We start from the raw sequence: 23,178 nt of genomic DNA, 5'->3' as shown, positions 1-23,178 counted from the left end.
ATTTGGGGTTTTTTTCAATTAATTTACAGACTAGACTAAACTTCCATACCAGAGACTCGACCATGTTGGGTTTGCAGTTGCGTAGAGTTTTGACAGCATAGAATACGTCTACCATGTTCTGATACTGGATCATCTCGATGAGGATGTTGCAGGCACAGAAGGTCCCACTACGGCCACCACCATTGCTGTGGAAGAGAATACATTGTCTAATAACTATTACACAGTACAGGCATAAATCAATGCTGCTACTGTACCTATCCAAAGGTATTCATGTGTATATGGACAGTACTCAATGCTCTCTGCCAGATCTGTTCAATCGCTTCATGATTTGGACTAGTTAGAGAAGTTACACAATGCAAACACTGCAGATACTAAGGTAATGAGAGATGATGAACACATGGATCCTTTGCTGCTCATTCCTCCTTTTGAAAGGCAAAGCCATCAATGTACACAAGCAGCGTAGCAGCCCTCTCTGGCTGCGCTGATTAAAGCTGTGCTTGTGGATATGGTTAATGTTCAGATGTTACATTTATGGTTCAGTCCATAGTGCTATGGATAGATGCTGCTGTAACTCCTCTTTACTGCTCTAATGGACATTACCCAGAAAGCTCTGCTACAGTTTATGTCAGAGATAACAGTAGCAATTTTAGAGACTTCAGTGCAATAGCACAAACAATCATAAAGAGTCAAAGCCGGACAAAACAAACCAAAAACAAGAAGCTTCTGACAAAAAGCATAACCAGGCTAATCTACAGCAGTGTTTCCTTTCTTCCATTTATCTATTCATCTTCTACAGCTTATCCAGGGTCGGGTCACAGCCAAGTCCAGACCTCCTTCTCCAACTTCGCCAACTCCAGCTTATCCAGTCAACGTAAAGACGTAAACACCCTGACAAGATGAAGATGCAAACTCGCCGCATGTTCCGGGCCTATCCAGAAAACCCAGCCAAGGAAACATCCTAATCAGATGCCTGAGCCACCTCGTTTGGATCAGCTCTACACTGAGTTCCTCTTCTGAGCACAGCCACCGTTTGAAGAAAGGGTTTGTTTCTGCAGTGTCATTCTTTCTGTCATCACTCAGAACTTTGTGATAAGAGGTGAACATAGGGATGTAGAATAACCAGTAAATTGATAGCGATGTTTTTATAGACGTGTCAGCATCACTGCAGATGCTGCACCAGTCTGTCTGTTCACTCTTTCACTCCCCTCCCCTAACTCATAAACAAAAGCAGCTTGTCCCTCAGACTAGAAGGTGCTAATGGTCATTCTGACCACTGCACAACTGTGAGCTGCTCCAGTGCAAGCAGGAAGTCATCACCTGGTGATGGCAAAGGAACCACATCATCTGCAAAAAACAGCGATAAGACTCTGAGAGTGGCATCCTTCTAGCACTTGGCTCCACCTAGAAATTCTGTCCGTAAAGATCACAAACAGAATCAGCCTTGCCCACCATCCGCCAGGGAAAAGTCTGACTTATTGCCGGCAACGATAACCAGGTTCTTACTGTAGTTGACATGGACCGAAAGGCATGTAACAATGTGACAGTAAGCGGTCAAATGCCTTCTCCAAGTCCACAAACCACATGTACACTGGTGGCTCAAACACCCAAACATACTGAAATATTCTTAAGAGGATAAAGAGCTGGTCCAGCGTTCCACAGCCAGGATGAAAACCACATTGTTCCTCCTTAATCCGAGGTTTGACCAACACAGAGTTATCATAGTTTTGTAATTTTTCAAAGTCTAGTTTTTATTTTACTGAAATATTTTTTCACATCTGGTTTCAGTTTTTAGTTTAGTTTTAGTTACCTATTATAATGTTGGACCAACTGGCATATTTATTCTCAATCTAGCGTTTCCCAGGGTGTGAATAAATATGGAGAGATAAGAACATCACCCTCGAAGTAAAACTCACGGCTTTTGCATGCAGCACACATTTCAGTTTTCCTCTACTTGGACGCTCACAGCTGACCTATAGAGGAAGTTCAGTGCAATGCTTATAAAAATGCACGGCATCAATGACTCTGTCGAGGCAGTACAAAAGATTATAATATAAAACACAGTGTTGATAATATCCAAGGATGGTTTGGGGTTGCCTCTGGCACAAAACAAGTGCAGGCTAAAAACTGTCTGAGATGGTAAAAGTTGGCCACTCATGTGCCTGCTGTGCTGCCCTGTTACTAATGTCGTGATAATGAAGATCCAAAGATCTTTCAGTACATACATGACCACCAACACAATCGCAGTGTCGGGTCATGCAATCATTTAATGATCCCAGCAGCTGTCTCAATTAATACTAGCTGCTGATGGTAAGACGACTGGTTGATTTAGTTCATCAAGATATTATTTCTTTCTCCAAAAGGTACAGATTGTTCCTGAGCACAGGTAAAGGTGCCTGTGGTCAAAGCAGCCGCAGTCTATTTATAATACATACTATATCATACAATATATGGTCCAGAGGGAATGGAAAAACTTAATTAAAGTTAATGCAAGCTGACGAGTGTGAGGGGAAAATAACAAATGGGCAGACAAACTGTCAACACAGAAATTTCTACCATGACCCTTCTGGGGCTGTGTAACATTACCATTGCATAATCCTGATATTTAGTAGCTGTTAGCAGTTTCGTGTAATATTTTATTTGAGTTAATAAAAAAGCTAAAGTTTGTTTTTCTTGTGTCAAAGAAAAGAAACATAATACTAAATAACAGTTGTATAACCGTGTAACAGACTGGGTTGGAATCAGTAGTGAGCAAAGAATAGGTGGTTTGTGGGAAGAATGCAAGTCAGAGTTGCTTTGGGTCATCGTGGCTCAAGAGTTGGAAGTTCGCCTTGTAATCGGAAGGTTGCCGGTTCGAGCCCCGGCTTGGACAGTCTCGGTCGTTGTGTCCTTGGGCAAGACACTTCACCCGTTGCCTACTGGTGGTGGTCAGAGGGCCCGGTGGCGCCAGTGTCCGGCAGCCTCGCCTCTGTCAGTGCGCCCCAGGGTGGCTGTGGCTACAATGTAGCTTACCATCACCAGTGTGTGAATGTGTGCGTGAATGGGTGGCTGGTTGTGTAAAGCGCTTTGGGGTCCTTAGGGACTAGTAAAGCGCTATACAAATACAGGCCATTAACCATTTACCGTGGTGCAGTATTTTCTTTCTAAACTACCGGTTTATGTTAGGAGTAGGAGGCCCAAGTGAACGTAAAACATGAAATGAGAGCATTATCGAAGAAAAAAAAGAGGCTTCGTGGCTGTTTTCGCTCATGGGACACTACTGCATAATTTAACAAAGTGTATGCCATGAAATAAACATTTCTTGAAATGGAATATAAAAATTTGGCAAGTGATTGACAAAAAAAGTTCAAGCCTTCTTCATTAATGCATCAAATTAGTTTGATCCTTTGATATAATTTGCAATCTATAATATATACTTAGTCATGCTATTAGTGTAGCACTGTGTGCAGTCAAACTGACCACATTAGCTCAGACTGAAATACAGCACCAATAAATGGTTGGATATTTGTACATAAACATTTTTGATTCCCAAAAGGTATCTGATTGCCGTTGGTGGTCTACTTTTTCCCTTGCACCACTACGAGAGCGACATTTGTGATTCTGAGTGGAATGTTTCAACAGCTACCAAATGGATTGTCATTAAAGCAAGTGCCAACATTCAGGGTGCTTTTTTTCTTATCTGAAACCCTCAATAGGACAGTTTTAGTATATATAACATTTTCTAAGACTTTATATTTTGATGGTGATCACCCTCAAGTGCCCTGAGGCGACAGTTGTTGTGATTTGATGTTATATAAATAAAATTAAAATTGAACTGATCACGGCTGATGTTACTGGCTAAATATCAGGATCATAGGAAGAATAAAACATAGATGCTGTTTCCTGGTCAAATGCAGAAGTGCCTGGAAGGTTTTATTCCATCCAAAAGAAACCAGAGGGCGATAGCTGTGGCTGCAAAATCACTCCCAGTCTCTTAGAAGTTGAGGCAAAAACAGCTTTCTGACTCAGCCTCTTTACACACTTTACTGCTGATTTTATGGTTTCAGTCCCTCATTTCGGGTCACACACAAAAAACCCTCACTGGCTAACAAGCTTCAGCCACAAGTCTTCAGCCCCACTGAGTGTGCATTTTAACATTTTGCAACCAAGAAGGTAATGGTGGAAAAATCCATCTCAAGACTTCAAAATGGGACTTTAGAAACTATGGTGATGTAATTGTAGCTACATCCATTTTTCATACTGTCTGTGATCAGCATGTTAGCTTTATCACGGTGAACGTGCTAGCATGCTTAGACTGTTAGCACCGCTTTAGACTAATACCTTTATTATGAGTTTAATTAACATATGGTGGGCAGTGGGTGCATGTGCAGTACTGTACAGAAGATCCATCCCCCATTTCTTTGTATTATGCTACAGGAGCAGTGATTTCTTGAAAGATGCAAACATAGATTGAAATACAGTGCATGAAGCAAAAACAGAGTTTTTACAGGCAGCTTGAAAGTCAGTATTTGCTACGGCCTCCTTTATTCTTTAACACAGCCTGAACTTTCTTGGGTAGCTTTCTTGTAATTTCTGTAAGTAGTCAGGAATAGTTCTCCAGGCTTTTTGAAGAACATTCAAAGCTCTTCTTTGTGTTGATGTTGGCTGCCTTTTGTTCTGTTCTCCATCAAGATGATCCCACACTGCTTCCAGTGTGGGATTTCCAGGCTGGAAAATTAAGCTAGCAACAAAGTGCTAAAACATACAATTTAAATCTGGCATATTGACTCTTGGCTGAGTTGTCACACATAACAGTCAGAAAAAAACTATTTATCTTACGAGACTACTTTAACAGATAACAAGATAAAAATCTGGATCCTTGGAAGCAAAATACAAGGAAATGATAGGAGGCTCAAGACTTTTCCGCAGTACGGCATATATATATTATCTATATGTACTCGTCTTATTTTTCCAGTATGAAATACATGTTTAACTGAATTCTGGAAAACAATAGTAGAGTGTAAGCAGAAAACAAACAGTAATCTGATGACCCTGTATCTGAATTCCTATCTATCTCATAAAAACAGCATTTGTTTAAATTGAAACACAATATGAATATAAAATATTTATACAACATAAGAAGAGCTATATGAGAAACACTGTAAGTAGTTTGAAATTGAGAAATAACACAATAGTGTGGCATTTTTGCCTTGTATACTCGCCCGGTCATCATAAATGTAAAACGCTATCAATAAGCTGATGAAGGACAAGCCACTTCCTCTCTCCTGAGACAAACGCAGCCAGGTGGGCCTGGGAGATTCTGCAGTGTATAGAAGCAATATTAAGGCAATCAATCGTCGTCAGTGCTCTGGCAGTGCTGGATTTAGTGTAGTGAGAACCATCGCATTCTGTATTAAGCTATAATTGATTTGATCTCCATAATCTCTTTCCTGGTTGTCGTGGGTAACACTGTGTGACAGCACTGAGTGATGTGCTTCTGGATGGGGGCGGTGGGGATGAGCGTGTGATGGGTTGGCAATGAGCTGGACGGCCCATTCATATTCATCAGCAGGGTGTGCTCTCCGGGGCTTTAGGACAACACAGACGCATATAACACCACTGACTTCACAGCACAGCACGGCGCAATTTGATTTTCTACAATATAAATACTGCCATGACAAATCACGCTGCATCTCACTGTGCCAAATCGCACATAACGACACAAAAACAAGGCAAGAATCGGTTGCCAATTTTACATTTCCTATGTTTTTTCATATACTTTTGCGACATCTCCCACCAAGAAAACGGTGTCGGCTTAAAATGCAGTCTTCAACAGCAGCAAGAGCTTTTCAGAAATAAAATGGGCACATTACTGCCTTCTGTTCCTAGAGTATTTAAAAGTAGAATGGGAGGGAGAGCCTTCAGTTTTCAGGCCCCTCTTCTTTGGAACCAGCTTCCAGTTTGGATTCGGGAGACAGACACTATCTCTACTTTTAAGATTAGGCTTAAAACTTTCCTTTTTTCTAAAGCATATAGTTAGGGCTGGACCAGGTGACCCTGAATCCTCCCTTTGTTATGCTGCAATAGATGTAGGCTGCCGGGGGATTCCCATGATGCATTGAGTTTTTCCTTTCCAGTCACCTTTCTCACTCACTATGTATTAATAGACCTCTCTGCATTGAATCATATCTGTTATTAACCTCTGTCTCTCTTCCACAGCATGTCTTTATCCTGTCTTCCTTCTCTCACCCCAACCGGTCGCAGCAGATGGCCGCCCCTCCCTGAGCCTGGTTCTGCCGGAGGTTTCTTCCTGTTAAAAGGGAGTTTTTCCTTCCCACTGTCGCCAAAGTGCTTGCTCATAGGGGGTCATATGATTGTTGGGTTTTTCTCTGTATCTATGAAGCGCCTTGAGGCGACTTTTGTTGTGATTTGGCGCTATATAAATAAAATTGAATTGAATTGAATTGAATTGTATCAATCTGCGTGACGCATGCTGCTAAAACATTACTCACAGGCAGTGCACAACTGTGCGTCCTTCTCCACACTCCCTTTGCCACTTGTGCACTTGAGCCAGCAGGTTGAGGAAAGCCTTCTTGGAGTCTGGAACGTCGCGATATGCCGACCAGCGCAGAAACTGGAACTGACACATCACCAGCTGGCCCTCTTGGAGCTTCAGATACAAGAGAAAGCACACAACACACATATCTGACACCATTGTTCTCTTTTGCTGAATATATGTATGCATGTGGCAAATAAATTGTTCTGGGTGTTTCTGTACATCTTGTGTGGTAGCCAGTTAGAAGCTACTTTTGAGTGCTCCCCAGGCTGTGTGTTGGCATTCGGCGCTGTGCTCACTCAGCAGCCTGACTTTGAGATATATGGGTCTGTGGGAGTAAGAGGGGCCCGCGCTGTGTCTGAAAGAGGTCCCTGTGTGTTCATAACCTTGTCCTGTAGAATCTCACCCAATACTTAAGGACCAGCGGAGAACTGTAAGTCATGCAAATTGGGCCGGCAAAGACACCGACGATGCATGGAGGAATTGCCTCAGTGGAAGCGGGATTTACACAGTGTGCTCTTTTTTGTACAAACCACATATCCGTACATATGCTTACAATGCACTTCCTTTGACTTTTACTCACTACCCTTGTATATCATTGTCAGGCAAAGGAAATCTACTCACTAATGCACAGAGAGGGGCTGAGTGAGGGAGAGGTGTGCGTTATTTTTGTGTGATTGTATTCCTTCCATGCTGTGTTAAGTTGCCCTCTCCCTGACTGTGATGTGCGCTGAGTAGAAAAGAGGTGCCATAGATAGAGAGGGGAATGACGGGGGCAGTCGACACAGGAGGTGAGGATGCCAATCAAGACAGGAAGTTCTGGGCACCGCTTGTCGTGCTGCTTTTAATGGCATAGGGGAAACGCCTTGCATACAGATTTCTTTAGTAATTGGTTGATTTTGATCCTGAGCAGAATGCAAGCATGTGCGTATGTAAATTCCTGAGCATAAAACACGCATAACTACATATAAACAAACCAAACAGCCAACACAGTGAAGTGAAAATGTTCTAGTCCTACATATAAAACACATTTGGGAATTCTCTTCAGCTGAGGAAAGACCAAACTAACATTCCACTGTGCTTCCTCGACTATGACAGAACCACTGGTGCCTTCTTATTTTTTTTGTTTCTAGCCTATTTTCAGAGCTCTACCTAACGCTGCACTGTTTAAAAGGTGTGACGAGGTTTATGAGCAATTCAAAAGAAAATCTTCTTTGCTGCCGAAAAGAGTAGACGGCAACTGAAAATATGGCAGGCATCACAATGATGAAAGGTTCCTTTTTAGTATGCCAACGCGCGCATAAGAGAGGGAAGACACCTATCTAGGTAATAACAAGAAGAAATTGAAAAAGCGAAAGACTGACCTTTATGGCATGCATGTCAATGGCTTCCTCTTGCATGTTTTTCACGAAAAAGAAAATTCTTATAATAAAAATCATTCTCATGGGAATGTTTGATGGAAGCACTGGGGGCTCTGGTTCAATTTTCTGGACTGCTGAATATCAAAAGAATGTCCTTTGTAGTACGTATAATAAAGTCTATGAATAAAACTTCTACTCATCTGCCATTGTGCTCGATACAAATTTCCTGGCTCTCGTATAGAGTGTATTTTCTTAAGGGGACTTATTTGACAAACTCTTCTGTCCCATGAGGCGTAAACTAGTGAAGTGTTGCCGTGTTTGCATTAGTAACGCAAAAGCGCACACTATACGGAAATACAGTCTCATGTGAAACCCCGAGTTTCAGTTTGCATCCATAAAGGATATTGTAGAAAATGTTAGATGTATAACATTTATCTAAACCACCTGTAATACTTCTCTAGATTTTCAGGTGCACGTTAGAGGTGACGGCTCTGAATGTACTGCAGGTAAAACCTCCCGCTCATACATTTCTAAAGCAGTTTAACTTAATATTTGTGAAATATCATCGAGCTCAATAAAATGTCCTGCGCTGGCTGTTTTGGGATGACAATGACTCACCCTCGTGACGTTCTTGACTCGAAATAGACGAGTTATGACGTCCTCGTCCGCTGACATAGACAGGAACTCCACTTCCATTGGCCCGTACTGCTGTAAACCAGGCTCCGGCCAGTACTGGACACATGGCTGCACAAACAACATGGGCAGAGATGAGTTCATTAGTGATTGAGCTTGAAAGAAAATGCATTTTTATGTAGCTGTGGCCATAATACTTGTTCTTAGACCTCTGGATTATCAATTGCTGCTGGTGTTTATTAAAATAAAAGCAGCAGTTGGGTTACTGTGTGTTTTCATGGAATTTAAAAAGCCACACTAGTGTTAGTTAGAGAAGTTAGAGAAGCATTGCGAAGGGAGAGACCTAATGTGCTTTGAGAGATTTCAACAAGAGGGAGACAGAGCACCGCAGCCCAGCAAATGAACTCTATAACAGAGTTTATAACAAGATCTTGCAGTGGACATCTTAAAGTGGCTATAACTCAATTTTCAGACAAGACCCCACGGGCCGAAAGAAACGAGATGAAAACTTTTTAAAGGGGAGTGGATGAAAAGTGGGATTGAATAGGATCATTGCATTTGTTTTATTTTGTCTAGATTAGATAAGGTGCTGCAAAGAACAGCCAGAAAAAAACAGCACAGCACCTATTCTCCACTTAACATGTGTAAACCAACAGTAAAGATGAAATATTCAGAACATTTATTAACATTTTAGCAATGCTCATCACGGCTTTGGAGGTTATACTGATAGTTTAACGCTTAAGGACAGTTTTTACAAACTGCATTTGGTAGCTTTCACATTTAGTCATAAAAATAATAAGTATCTCTGTCTTAGCATATATATTTATAAATCCAGTATTGTTTGGGCTCTACTTTCTTCCTTCTTCAATTTTTTCCATCTTAGACCAAACGGCTGTTTTTCAAGGATCTGATGCACTGTAATACATATTTCACAAAGTTAATATTTAAAGACGGACTGAAAACCTTGTAAATCTAATGCCTAAAGGACAGAAAGGAGAATGCGTGAGCTATTATCTTCAGTGCCTTTGGCTTTTACAGGTGAACTCTGCAACTCACTCCTTATTCATGCCCATATTCATTATGCAAGACTGTAAATACAAGGTACTATGAGACTATACACAAGTACTTTAAATTGTCCTTCTAGCAGTACTAATAATAAATTGATGAAGGCCAGCGTTACTTTGTGTTGCAGACTTATGTATTTAAATTGTTTTTGACTCTTGTAGGCTGCATCCTTATTTTAGGACTGTTCTCACTTGTTTTGAATGCTTTTCCTTGGGCTACATTACTGGACTGCAAAGATTTCTTCTTCCTTTATTGCCAAACTGATGAGACCCAGTTGTACCTGTCCCGCAAGCTTAATTATTCAGCAACCTCGTTCTCTCTGCACAACTATTTATGTGCCATTAAGGACTGGAAGCTTGCCAATCTCCTTAAGCTTAATTCCAACAAAATGCAGTCAGGTTGTGCCAGCTTTTGGCTCTTTCACAGACTATGCGTTTCCTTCTGCTACAACTCGAGGAGTTACATTTGATCAGCTTCTCAGTCTGGTTTCCTATATTACTACCACAAGCTCATTAAATCCTGTTTCTTCCAGCTGACAAATGGCTTGAAGAGTGAAATCATTACTTTTCTTTAGGGACACAAAAGCAAACTACACGCTTCATGTTTGCTCAATGCTTATAATGATTTCTTATGTCATAATCAGAAGAAACTATGTGAAAGATATGATTATGCATGACCACATGGAAAAGACAGGTCTGCTGGGGTAGAGAAATCCATAATAACTTTTCAGCATATTGTTGTTGTTGTTAATTAGCCTTCCGCGCTCCCCGTGGGTTCTGTTTTAAGACGTTAGAAAATGGCAATAACGTGTGGCAGTCACAGATCTTATCTGTTCAAATTCCATGACAGTTTATTTCTTTTTTTTTTTTGCCTAATGTCATCTTAAGCCCTTATTCACCTGCTCCAACCACATGAAATAGCTAGTGTTCAGGATTTAGCCTAGCAAAGACTTTAAAAGTCCTGAAGGCTAAAAAGGACAAGTAATGACCACTAATCTCATATTATGTTTCCCCTAATTATTTTTAATATTGTTGGTTTAAAAATAATTTAAACCAAATTATTTTTAAAAAAAATTATATGCTCGTGAAAAAATGTGAGCTAGTTAAAAAAAATCTAAGATGTGGCTGGAGGGTAATGCAAGCCTATTCTTCAGAGATGTAGCTTGAGAAGGGAAGGAAAAACTGGGGCGAGCGTTATCTAGTCATGCCTTGAGATCAATGTGGTCAGGGATCAAAGCCCAACAAAATGGCATGAAAGAACTAATCCGAGCACAGTAAGATACAGAAACTGTACAGGCGGGGGATGTCAGGGAAAGTCTCGAATAAACTTCATACAACCCCAAGACTGAGAGTAAAAACTTGCACAGCAAACAGTGGCTCCTCTGTGTGTGTGCGTGCTCGCGTGCGTGTGTGTGTGTCAGATCTCAAATGTTTTAAGACATCTCTCTCTTTTTTCAGTGTCAACAAATCAATGGCAATAAAAAGTACCTAACACTTTGACCTTACCCAGGCAGAGTTTGACTGATTTAGCTGGTTGAGCATGACCACTGCCGTGCAGCCGTAGTCAAAAACCAGCCGCCAAAAATCGGCCGTGGTGCCCGGCAGAGGGTGAGGGGTCACAATGAAAGCAGCCTGCCGGTGGAAGCTGTCAGCGAGAGCAGCGTTGATGTAATTGTTACTCTCCCCTTCTGTCGTGACCAGGAACGCAAGGGCGCGATCGGGCGGGAGGACATCCATGCTGCGGTTCTTCTCTCGGTTTCTGGGTAAGAGAGCAATGCTGCACTCCTCCACATCCACGTGGGGAGTCACAGAGTTCAGCGTCTGAAAATGGAAATGTGTAAGAGGCCAGGTGAGAGGAAGGTGAGGATAAAGTGAAATTTGAGAAACCATTTAAAAGTGGAATATGTGAGGGGTGATGAGGCACTGCAGAGAAGTCTGAGATCTTAGGAAAGAGGAGGTAGAGGAAGTGAACGAGACAGGAGGAGGGAGGACTGGAAAAAAGAGAATACAAAAAGACCAATGATGGTAATTGGTTTAGTCTTTGATACACTGAGCATCAGCAAACTAACTTAAAAGGAATAAAGCATAAGATTGGCAAACTGCGTAACAAAGCTGAGTGCAATAAAACAAATAAAAAAGAAATGTTGCATACTAATTATCCATAATGAATTTAATCATTATTACATTAAACAACTTGAAAAAAAATATTTGAATAATTAATGTACAGCATCAATAATAGATCTGTGACTTGCTGATCTCAGTGCTACCAATTGGCTGTTAGCCACAGGATGACAGAGTAAAAGGCAAACACAGCTCTTTGGTTGGTAGGGAGGCTTTTAGCATCAATGCCTGACAGAGAAGTTTACAGGATCAAAGCAGGGAGTGAAACACTTTCCTATATGAAAAGGTAACTGCTCCCTACATACATCCATCATAATTTATAAAATGTACATATTTTATGAGGATTAAATGGCACAAAATCATAAGGAGAAGCGCAAGTCTTTTTCAGAAGCACTTTGAAATGCTAAGTCACAGTGTGTGCTGGTTGAGCAGCGAGCGGCAGAGGAAGGTGAATGAAGCAGGTAAAGCGTTTTGGAACACAGCTGGCTCTCCTGTCTCCTAATCAAAACCTAATAAAATCTTCTGAGAGCACATTCCTTTAAACCACTCGAGGGGACATAAGTGGCAAAGAATAACAATGGAAACTAACATCATGTTTCATGTACGCACACATACATTATAGATGCAAACACGCCACGCAGAGATATCTATTAGTCTGTTCCTTTATGCGCTCTTTGTCGAACTGATGTGTGCGCTACAAAGAGCATCTTCGTCTCTGCATGCGTGTCTGTGTGTTTATTTGTTTTTCCCAAACAACCGTTCATCCTTTCTCCTTCATATCTGACAGGCGTGTTTGAAGTTGTTTGGATGAGCAGTTCACATATTTTGGTTAAAAGTGGACTGCATGTGAGATATTTATGGAACACTTGTGTGGTGTAGCTGCAATTACCGTGAATATATTCTCAACCTGTGGGAAACCACGCAGTGGAATCCAGGCACACTGAAAACACCTGCTAAAATAGTCATGTGAAAAAGAAAGTTTTCACGGGACAGTGCTGTCCGATGAAATGCTAACGGCACCTTCCTGTTTCTTTAAGAATTAAGAGGGTAAGTAGCAGCCGGGTGCTGCTAATCATCTGCACTTGGCTAATTGATCATCAACAATCGTGAGCACCTGTAAAAGCACATGTTTTGGCTCTTTGGTGCTCTGGAGGGTTTAAGTGTGTTAACACGTGGGATGTCCCCTCTTTCCGAGAAGCAGACATCCCAGGAAAATTCACCCTACGGTCAGACCGTGCAGTGCTCAGAGAAACTGTAAAAGATCCAAAAGCTGCTTCTCAGACTCTGCAGTCCTCAGCTAGCATGTTAAATGTTAAAGTTCATGACAGTACAATTAGAAAAAGACTGAACAAGTATGACTTGCTTGGAAATTACCTAAATTTGAGTTCCATCTGAACAAACCACAAGATTTCTGGAACAATGTCCTTTGGACAGACCAAAGTGGAGATGTTTGACTATAATGCACAGCACAACGGCACAAACACCTCATACTAACTGTCACAGATGGAGGTAGAGGTGATGATTTGGGCTTGTTCTGCAGCCACAGGAGCTGGGCGCCCTGCGGTCATTGAGTTGACCGTGAGCTCCTCTTCGTACTAACGTATTCTAGACTTAAATGTTAGGCAATTTATTTGACAGCCAACGCTTGGTTGAAACTGGATCATGCAACAGGACAATGATCTCAAACACAGCAGCAATTCTGTAACAGAATGGCCCAAAAAAAATCAGGGTGTTGCAATGATCCAAGGTCCAAACTTCCGGCTGATTGATGGTTTGATTGCTGTGGATAAATGAATGCCTGTAAACCTCAATGAAATAAAGTAATCTTATAATGACGAGTGGACTAACAAAGTCATACAGAAAACAATTCAGCTTCATGTTATTGTTGCTGACGGTGCTTATTGAACCGTGAGATACACTATTTTCACATAACTAAAGTGGCCCAAATTTCTGTCTGTGATCGAGTTTTGTCTCCTCTCTCATGCTCATTTCTGTTTATTATCTGAGTTGTCTCTATGTTGGTCCTTTCTGTCTTCACTTTCACTTCACTCCCCCGAGAACATGGCTGGCTCTCCCTGAGCCTGCTGTAGCTGGAAGGACTGTTTGATCGTTGGTGTGCTCTCTCGAATATTCTGGGGTCTTTACCTTACAATAAAAATCGCCTTGAGATGACTGTTGTTGTGAACTGGTGATATATGTTAAAAAAAAAGAACAAAAGAATTGAACTGAATTGAATCAACTGCCTGCAGGCGAGGGTGTTTAGGGAACACTGGTTACAGCCTGAATGTGAGATGCTGAGAGAGCACTGGAGTTAAAGCATTGGCAGACAGCCTGAAACTCACAACCTGTGAGATACATTTATCTTACTTTCAGCTAAAGAAAAGTAAGTGCATGTCCGGTGACTGTGCTACTATCTGAATATCAGCCAAACAATATTAACTAAATTGAGCAAACCTACACTACATAACTACAAATGACTTCTAACTTGTACACAGTGGATCATTATTATGGCTCATTCTGACTTTGCAGCAACACTGACCTGAAACTCCTCTCGAAGCTGAGAGGAATTACTCTGAGAATCCACTCGCAGCATCTCTTTGTAAGTGACAGCAAACTCATTCACCAGGATGGCCGTCTCTCCGCACAGACACGCCTCTAGAATAGCATCATGGATGAAGATATACTGCTCCTGAAAAGACAGCAGGTGACATAATTTAGTTCATCGTTCTGGCTTTTGAATAACACATCAAAATATGTTATCTGAAGGTTGTAAGCAACCAGATGCTAAACACTACAAATGACGCAGGTTAAAACAGAAGCAGGTGAGAAACGTAAGTAGTTGTAAATAAATAATCGAATAATAGTCAGAATGGGAGAAATCTTTCATAACCCGCCTTGTTCTGAATTAAACATGTGCTTTAATGTTAGTGGTGTATCAAGGCCGCTAGAGAATAAATAAATATTTATTTGTAAACAAACACATGCAGTGTGCATTTAATTAGTGCGCCCCTGCAAATAGCTACAAATGCAATAAACAGCCAAGTCAACGTTGGATTTACATAATAAGAGGTAAAAATGCAAATTATGTGCACATCAAAGAACAGCACGTGCCTACACAGCAAACTGACAAAGAGACAGTCTTTTCTCTAAAACTTTAGCCGTGACCTTTACATACATCTAGAAGTGGGAGTATGGAAATGTACCCCCCTCACTTTTTGAATTCCCAAACAACAGAAGGAAAAAAGGAATTTTTACAAGCTTGGCTTTTCTGGGGGGGTTTGAGAAGATTATATTAAGGATCGAGATGTCACCTGCTAAATATGTGACATGTGCAAGAAATTGTGATTTCCTGGCTGCACTGCTGTCCTCACCTCCGTTTGAATCATGTTGATACGTCGAGAGCAGAGGGTTTTGACGCAGTTGTAGATATCCACCACGCCCTCACACTCGGCCATGTCCAACATGACATCCAGCACAATGTAGCAGCCGGTGCGACCTGCCCCCGCACTGCAATGGAAAGACCATCTTTTATAAGGAATTGTGTCTTAAAACATTAAAGGTCTGTGCATAGGATATGAGGGACCCATTGGCACAAATGGAACATAATATAATCATTGTGTTATAAATAAGTAATCAATATTGTTTAAATGGCTAAGAATGTGACAGATCTGCCCAATCTTATATATCTACAAAATGCAAGTACATGGGTCAAAAGTTCTCATACACTCATGGGCATGAATGTCATTGTAATTTGGGGCTTTTAATGAGCTGTTCTTTTTCCAGATGGGATTGACTGGACAGCATACATCTTTGGTGGCTTTAAAAAACAAGAAATGGCTGCTCAAGTTTGAATTTATTTTGGATTTTCTCTCATCTACACAGGGTCAAAGGTATACATATAGGCTGAAATATAGACATACTCCCCAAAATCTTTTAATTATTGGTGATTAAGATTTTAAGATGCCTCTAAACTTGCCTATTAACTACTCAGTAATGATCAGGATGGAGTACAACTCACATTATCTCTTTGCAGTATAAAAAGGATTTGTTTGAAAGGAGTCACTGTACTGGCTGATACTCAAAGCAATGGGAAAGTCTAAAGACCTCGGTGAAGATCTAAGAAGGTGAATTGTAGAGTTACGCAATTTGGAAAGCATTCTTAGAGCCATTTCTAAATAACTGCATAATACAAGATCATCAGATCAAACAAGTTATTCGGATGTGTCACTACTTTACCCGGGTTTAGAAGAAGAAAGTTGCCACCCCAGAGGAGAGGAAGTTAGGATGTTCAGGAACAACTCAAACAATAAGACTCAAGCCTACATGAACCATGAACTGGAAACTGCTGGAAACTTCAGTCAATGTCCACATTGAAACAAACTTGAAGAACTGTGGAGTTGTCAAACAAGAATGAAGCCTCTGCTTCAAAACTGTCACCTTCAAGCTCAACTGAAATTTCTGGCTGCCCACATGAACAAGCCGAAACCGGAGAAAGGTCTTATCGTCAGACGTTTATTGTCAGAACTATTAGTGGGGACGTATATATAAATATATTTGACCCTGTGAGCATCAGAGGAAATCCAAGATAAATTCAAACTTGCAAACTCAATTCTTGATTTTTAAAAACATTAAATATGTTTGCTGTACAATTCTTCCAACCCCGAAGAAAAAAAAGTTGAAAGAAATCCTTAAAAGCGCAAAATTACCATCACATTCATGCCCATGTTAGAGCGACACATAGATATCTTATAGTAGAGTGCAGCGGTTTAGTGAGAGAGAGAGATTATACATATCTGTTACGCCAACATAATGTATAACAGTTATAAATACAAAAGTTTATCAAAAGGTTATTAATATATATATATAGCACTTGCAAGGCATTACGGTACCTGCAGTGAACCACGACAGGGCCAGCATCAGGTGGCGTAGAAGCTTTAACCCTTCGTATAAAAGCCAACAATCCAGTGGCATGATAGGGCACCCCGTGTTCAGGCCAGGATGTGAAGTGGAACTGACGTACCTCATGCTTGGTCGAGTATCCTCTCTATCAACAGAAACACAGTGCACGTTAGTAGTTCAGGGAAAAAACAAAAACCATTGGCATTCTAATGCTAGCAATAGCCTACAGGCCTTGATCTCGCAGAAGATATGCTACAAACTATTCAGAGACTTTTTCCCTCTGTGATAGATGTGACAAATTTTTTTGGTTCAGAGTGAGGACACCCAGGACATTATTTACGCGGGGCGTTAGGTCTTCTAGGACAGTTAGGCCTCTGGGCCCCACATGTTAGGAGCAGCTGCAATCTGACAGATGTGCAGAAAGGAATTACTAAGGCTCTAGGGAGCTCAAGGAGGGGTAGCAGCTTTCTCTTTTCTTCTGGGAGGCTGCTGCAGTCACATCCCAATTTCTTTTTCCATACAGAGATGACAAAGTAAAGCAATGCAAAGCAAAGATTTGTTGAAGACAGAAATCCAAAAAAAGAAAGTAAAAGAGCTATGAAAAACAAGCTGTCACCAGCTCGCAAACTCATGCCGATTTGAATAAGCAGCAGTTTGTGCCCGTGGAGAATGACTGTGACAGTGTGATGATAATGCTGTGTTTGTGCCACTGTCACTCCAGCACTGCTCTGAGCCCTTCCAATGAGAGATCCCCCAGGAGATTGACAGGATGGAGGCCATCAGGGGCACGGCACTGTAACAGCTATGCTGGAAAGACAGCAGGGGCATCCACAAAGCTACTGGTGTTAATTCCTCTCAGTTTAACACATGGACCTCGTGTCCATCAGCAAACCCCATCTAGTATCTAATCCCTTCTATTAATGCTCTACTTCTAATCCAAATTCCTGCTTCACCAGGTAACATGATTAAGTTGTGTTTACATTGGTGAATCACAGAAAGAGATGAAGCAAAAACAGAACAAGATAAAAGGAATGTGTTTACGAGTAATCACAGATGATGTTCTACCAGGAAAGAGCAATCACAAACTGAGAATATAAAGAAATGCAAAACTCACCCTCTCCACAGCAAAGGTGCGAACTGTGTATTCAGCGAGTGTCTCTGTCTTAAGAAGAGTGATTTTGATGTCACCATACATCTCGGTGTCCTCTGGCCAATATTTGCAGCATTTCACCTGTTTCAAAAACGCGAAGGCGAAATTTTAAACAATATTCAGAACTGCAAAACTGTAGAAAACGTGAGAGTAGTCAGTCTGCAGACAGAGAATAGTCAAGACACAATCTATTTTTTAAGTTTTAAACTTCTTTTTCTCCTTTTATATACTATCAGCATGTTAACAAATGGCTCACTGTGTTGCGTGAAATCACTACCCACACTTTTATTGAGTGGATTAAGCGGGTTGGTTTATGGTTTTGTGCACAAGCCATGCATTTATAGACTCCATCATGAACCGACGGCTCTCTGCTGAATTCCCACTGACAGGCAGCGCTAACTCAAGCAAAAGATCATTGGATGTATAAGATCTTTCTCAAATCTTTTCACAAAAGACACTGGAGGCTCAGTCATCGTTACTTCCTAAAATGAAGAGTAATGGTCTGAAGGCTTAAGTTAGGGTTTGTTAGATAAATCTAAGAGCCCCCCTAGCATGTTTCCTCGTGTCAGTATTGGGTTTCTAGGGACTAAAATCCTTCCTGCGACATTTGAAATGAAAGCACTGCATTTAGAGAGAGCGCATAATAAAATACTACTCTTTAAAAACACAACCAAGCCATTTTCAACAATTCATTCCAAAGTAAAGGAGATAATTGTAAAATGCATGAACACTATTCAAAATAATGAGATGATAATAATAAACATGAAGTACTCAATTTCATGGTTTAACGAGAACAGAAATTATAATGATGTGAAATTTAACAAGTTAAAAAAAAATTATTTATTTATTTATTAAAAAAAATGGTTTGTTTTTTTTTTTTGGGGGGGGGGGGGGGGGGTCCACACTTCAAATGATGTGGAAGAAAAAAATAACAACCTGTTCCTTTGCAGATATCTTATCTTAGAGAGTAAAGAGAAGAACAACACAATAATCACATACTGAACAGCAGGGCAGTAATCTTTTTATTGTACCACCACCCAGTACAATGGAGGCAATTCTTTTTAATTTAATGGATGTGTTATTTGGATTCAGCCACACAGACCACTTCTCCAAACTGGACAAACGACTACTGTGTGATTTTCACCATCCGCCACAGTATATGTTTCTCCCGGCTCGAATGAAAAGGCTGGAATATTTAAGGTGGGATTTAAAGTAACTATGTTTATGTAGGGTAGAAAATAATACTGCTTAAGTATAGCAAGCAGAGCGTGTTCACAGACAGCAGCTCTAGATTGTTGCCTGGAATACTGTATATATGCATTTGCAAGAATTGCAGTTTCATGATGTTTGAAATGCATGCATTCACCAAAAAACTCCACAGTAGCACACAGAGACAGGTTTGTGATGATTTCTGAACATGGTACAGAAAGTTAAAGCCATCTTTAAACAGTTTTGGCAAGGAATTGACTGAGTTCATTTATAAAAGTAAAATTCAATAGGACATTTGGTCCATCCTTGGGCAATACTTTAAATATATTGTTTCTGTCAGATGTGCGGTCAGCCAAAGCTACAAATTAAAATTAACTTACTAAAAGCAACAAGTTGCTGTTGATGTGTGTTTACAAAGTATCCTTATATTCATCCCAGCTGCCCCCTAGCTAACAGAACCAGCCCAGTGTTGGAGCAATAGAAGTCGTCTCTGAGGCAGAAAAAAAGCCGTGGGTGCACTCGGCTTCAGAATAAAGCAAACACTACAACACAATAACATCAGTAAACTGCACGCTTTATCTGAAGATTTCTAAGACACATCTTGAAACTTCCTTTATTTTTGAAAATGCATAACAGCAATCTGAAAAAGTAAATATAACTGTCTGACTGCAGCTTAAGACATTTAATAATTTACCCTTGAACCGTCATGCAGCTGTTTTTCCTAGATTTATAGTGTACATATTATTGATTAATGCAATCTGCACCACCCTTACACAATGTCAGGCTTTTTTTAACTAACCTCATTTTAGCTTTTCTTTTGTTGTTATCACTGTTGTATGTATCAATGTTTGAACTCTCCCATAATGACCCTTACTAGGTGCCTGTGGCACAACTTTCCTGTTAATTTATTGTTTATTGTAGACTATACTATGCTGCTGTAACACAGCAGCAGGCTAAATGAGGGATCAATAAAATAACCTCCCTGTCTAACTGGTTAGGAGGTAAATGAGACAATTATGATAGGATACAGTAAGTTGCTATCACCAAGCCAGATAAGCAGGGAAATATTCTCTTTTGGTGTTTTGCAGCATTAGCTTGGCATGAAATCGCACAATAAACTGCATGTGTGTTAAATACAGGCAGTTTAAATAAATCCACCAGAATCTTTAAATAAATCTACCAGAAGCAGATGGCTGGCTTAATGACATAAAAGGAAGGAAACAATTTGCCTGGTACTGTCCAAACAAAGGCTGAGTCACGACAGAGTAAAAATAGGACGGCAATGTCCTTGTGATTAGGAAAGAAAACAAAGCAAACAAGAATGGTGGCTGCACAAAGATTTCACTGAACCTTTGTTGCATTCCACTGAATGCAACAAAGGTTACAACTTGTAACAACTTGTAACAACTTGTAACAGCGACCAACTGGTTGCCCAAAGGTTGAGCCGCAACACCCTCGACTTCTGACCAACCGCTTTCAATCACAAGGCAATTGCAGGGGTCACCGGGTGGGAGGCAACGTGTCTCCAAACACTCATTGTGCGAATTGAACTGACTGCAATCAATCTCAGATACATCGGTGAAAGTTTGCAGATAACTGGCATAGAATTTATAAATACAGACAGATTGCCAACATGTTGCAATCAATCTAAGTCAATCTGTGCTTCTCAGCAGTAGGGGATGAAATTCAGCTGATTGTATTCTGGTTACACGTCCAGATAATGATCTCTCTCTCTCTCTCTCAGGTAGAGCAGGTCCTCTACTAATCAGAAGGTTGGTGGTGCAATCCCTGGTTGCTCCAGGATATGCCAAATATCCTACGTCAAGACACTGACCCCTAGTTGGTCTTCGATTGTTTGTGATTGTCAGCAAGTTGTATAAAGCGCTTTGAGTGCTTAGGTAGAGCAGCAAAGTGCTATTTAAAGACCAGTCCATTTACCATATAAAAGCAAGGTTGTCAAGGATGTTATTCTCCACTTAAATCACCATCCAGCAGCAACTACCTATGTGTGGAGGAGTTTCTGTTTCAGTTATGAAGTTGTGACTCAATCTGAATGTAATTAACTGAATTTGTCTTTAATGTGACTTTCTGTGTATATTGGAGGGAACAGATTTGTATTTGTGTTGACGTATCACAGTTAATTGCCATATTAAAACAAATATACTGCATGTAATTGCCAACTTCCCCCCATTTATTTGCAAACTGAGCCTGCCATTTTATCGTCTTGACGCAGCAAAGCCACTTTGATGATGGCGAGTGACTGCCAGTGGTTGAAGCACTGGCCCCTGTCTCCAAAGCAACCATTTCAAAAGGGCAACGTTGCACTCGGCTCCAGTAGTTTTGTCTCCCGTGCGACTGTAGCGTAAGCTAACAAAGTCTGCAGGTCAGCACCTCTAAAACTAGTAATTTACCATACATTTAGTTTAATCTGTCCAAAAAGCTTCCAGTTCACCAGATATTATCTTTCTGCAGTACTCGTTTTTTTCCAGTCAGTGCTAACTCACCGCTGCCTGGAGCACGGCGCACAGAAATGAAAGTAGTGTTGATCTTCTCTTGTCCACTTTCATCAAAAGTGTTTAATTGCTCCTTTCACATGCTTGTGGTATCACATCATCAATAAACCATAACGGCCTTTAGGCTGGAGTTTCCATGCAGAGCAGGGTTGCAAACGCATAAAACGCCTTTCATATTGACACCAAAAAGTCCCCTCATGATAAATGTGGTCTTTTTCTGAACACTGATTGGTGACAGGGACGGGGGAGGAAAAGGAGAGTGTACATCACTTACCCTGCCAACCTCCACCAGCTTAGTGATCATGACGATGCTGAAGCAATTTTCCTGCCACACCATCCTCCAAAAATCATAGAGAGTCTCCTGCTTAGGACCTAGTGGGAATAGGGAAGAAATAACAGAGAAAGAGACAAAAACGGCAGCATCAAAGCCTGCCCTCTCAATAACGGAGTTTCTGCTGTGAAATTTTGTATTATTGCGACCTAAGTGTCCTTTCTCAGATGGCAGGGTACTGATCTTTCGAGATTGTGCCATCAATAAAGTTATTGGAAATTCCAGGCAGGCAGAAGTAAGAGGCAATGGGTGACAAAACAACAGCAGTAGCTGATGATGAAAGCCTGGGGGACCGCCAGTCACTCATCTTCAGACATCTTCTTTCTTTCCTTTACGTTTCATCTGCCTCTATCTGTTTAACAGGAGGGAAAGGAGGTGCGGGCAGAGGATGAGCAGACCCTTAGGGATTCTGTGATAGGAGCTCCCTAGAAACTTGCTCCTCCTAAGAGGGAACGCTCATATTCCTGCAGATCCCAAGTGACCATCTGAAGCAAAAGTGCGTTTGAGCGACAGCAACTGAACTAAAGGTTCTCTGCGTCACAATGAACACATCGCTCCACATGTCACAGAGGCTAAGAAGCTATAATTAATGTGTTTAATTATTCAACTCTACTCATAATTTATTCAGTGACTTCCCTAACACAGGCTCCACGGTTTGATAGTCACACTATCACCTTTGAAATTGGCAGAGAGATGGTTTTGGCAAGGGACTGTGCATGAGTAGGATCGTTGGCTGGATCATCTTCAATTTATTAAACTTCAACAAAAGGTACTCGCTGTACTGAATTCCCGCACACACAATTACACACCACAGCCTTGCCGGGATACTCACCCTGAGTGGCGATGAAGTGGTTGGATCGATGGTAGCCCTGAAACAGAGAAGAGGGATGACATGCTGAGTAAGCGATCTGCACCATAGGCACAGCTGTATGGGTGTCTCTCTCTCTCTGTGCTTCCCTCTTCCTTCCCTTGTTCCCTACATTCCCCTCTGTAAAGCCTGGTTTCTGTCTAATTCGTCATTGCTGTCTAACCTATTGACGCCTCCAGACCGCCTCTTTACCCTCGTTGACTGCGCAGACACGTGACGAACAAGCGCCGTTTCTTGAAAAACTGCTGACATCCCTAAAATAAGCTATTTATTCAGCTTGTCAGGCTAGCTAAGCAAACAATGCCTAAAAAGATATGATAAAGAACCTACAGGTGTGCATTTCTAAATTTCAGGTGTCCGGTTTATTTAGCCATCTCTGCCTCGGAGTGCCTACTCATAAAAATAAATCAATTTTCGTTGGAGATGCTATATGCACTGGGCGACGAATTAGCAACCCAAGAGGAAATTTCATCCTGAAATTCTTCCACTTGTCACAA

At 41.1% G+C, this 23,178-nt stretch overlaps 1 protein-coding gene across 4 annotated transcripts in view; it reads right to left on the bottom strand.

The window, feature by feature from the left end:
• ptprub (protein tyrosine phosphatase receptor type Ub) overlaps positions 1-23,178 on the bottom strand; it is a 196,516-nt gene that overhangs the window by 2,611 nt on the left and 170,727 nt on the right. For all 4 annotated transcript variants that reach the window (XM_085473068.1, XM_085473069.1, XM_085473070.1 and 1 more), the window contains 10 exons: positions 22,646-22,682; positions 21,757-21,854; positions 17,725-17,841; positions 16,601-16,755; positions 15,083-15,218; positions 14,251-14,400; positions 11,097-11,411; positions 8,512-8,637; positions 6,489-6,646; positions 50-185 (listed from right to left, as the gene is read on the bottom strand). In XM_085473068.1, coding sequence (XP_085329194.1) covers positions 50-185; positions 6,489-6,646; positions 8,512-8,637; positions 11,097-11,411; positions 14,251-14,400; positions 15,083-15,218; positions 16,601-16,755; positions 17,725-17,841; positions 21,757-21,854; positions 22,646-22,682 — 1,428 coding nt within the window. The remainder of the gene's footprint in view (positions 1-49; positions 186-6,488; positions 6,647-8,511; positions 8,638-11,096; positions 11,412-14,250; positions 14,401-15,082; positions 15,219-16,600; positions 16,756-17,724; positions 17,842-21,756; positions 21,855-22,645; positions 22,683-23,178) is intronic.

This window comes from Copadichromis virginalis, linkage group LG11 (genome assembly GCF_057382275.1).
Source record: "Copadichromis virginalis isolate Kocher_CV1m ecotype Utaka linkage group LG11, C_Virginalis_male_GT1.1, whole genome shotgun sequence".
Taxonomy (NCBI): Eukaryota; Metazoa; Chordata; class Actinopteri; order Cichliformes; family Cichlidae; genus Copadichromis; species Copadichromis virginalis.
The sequence above is the reverse complement of the archived record's forward strand: the minus strand, read 5'-3'. Positions and strand labels throughout refer to the sequence as shown.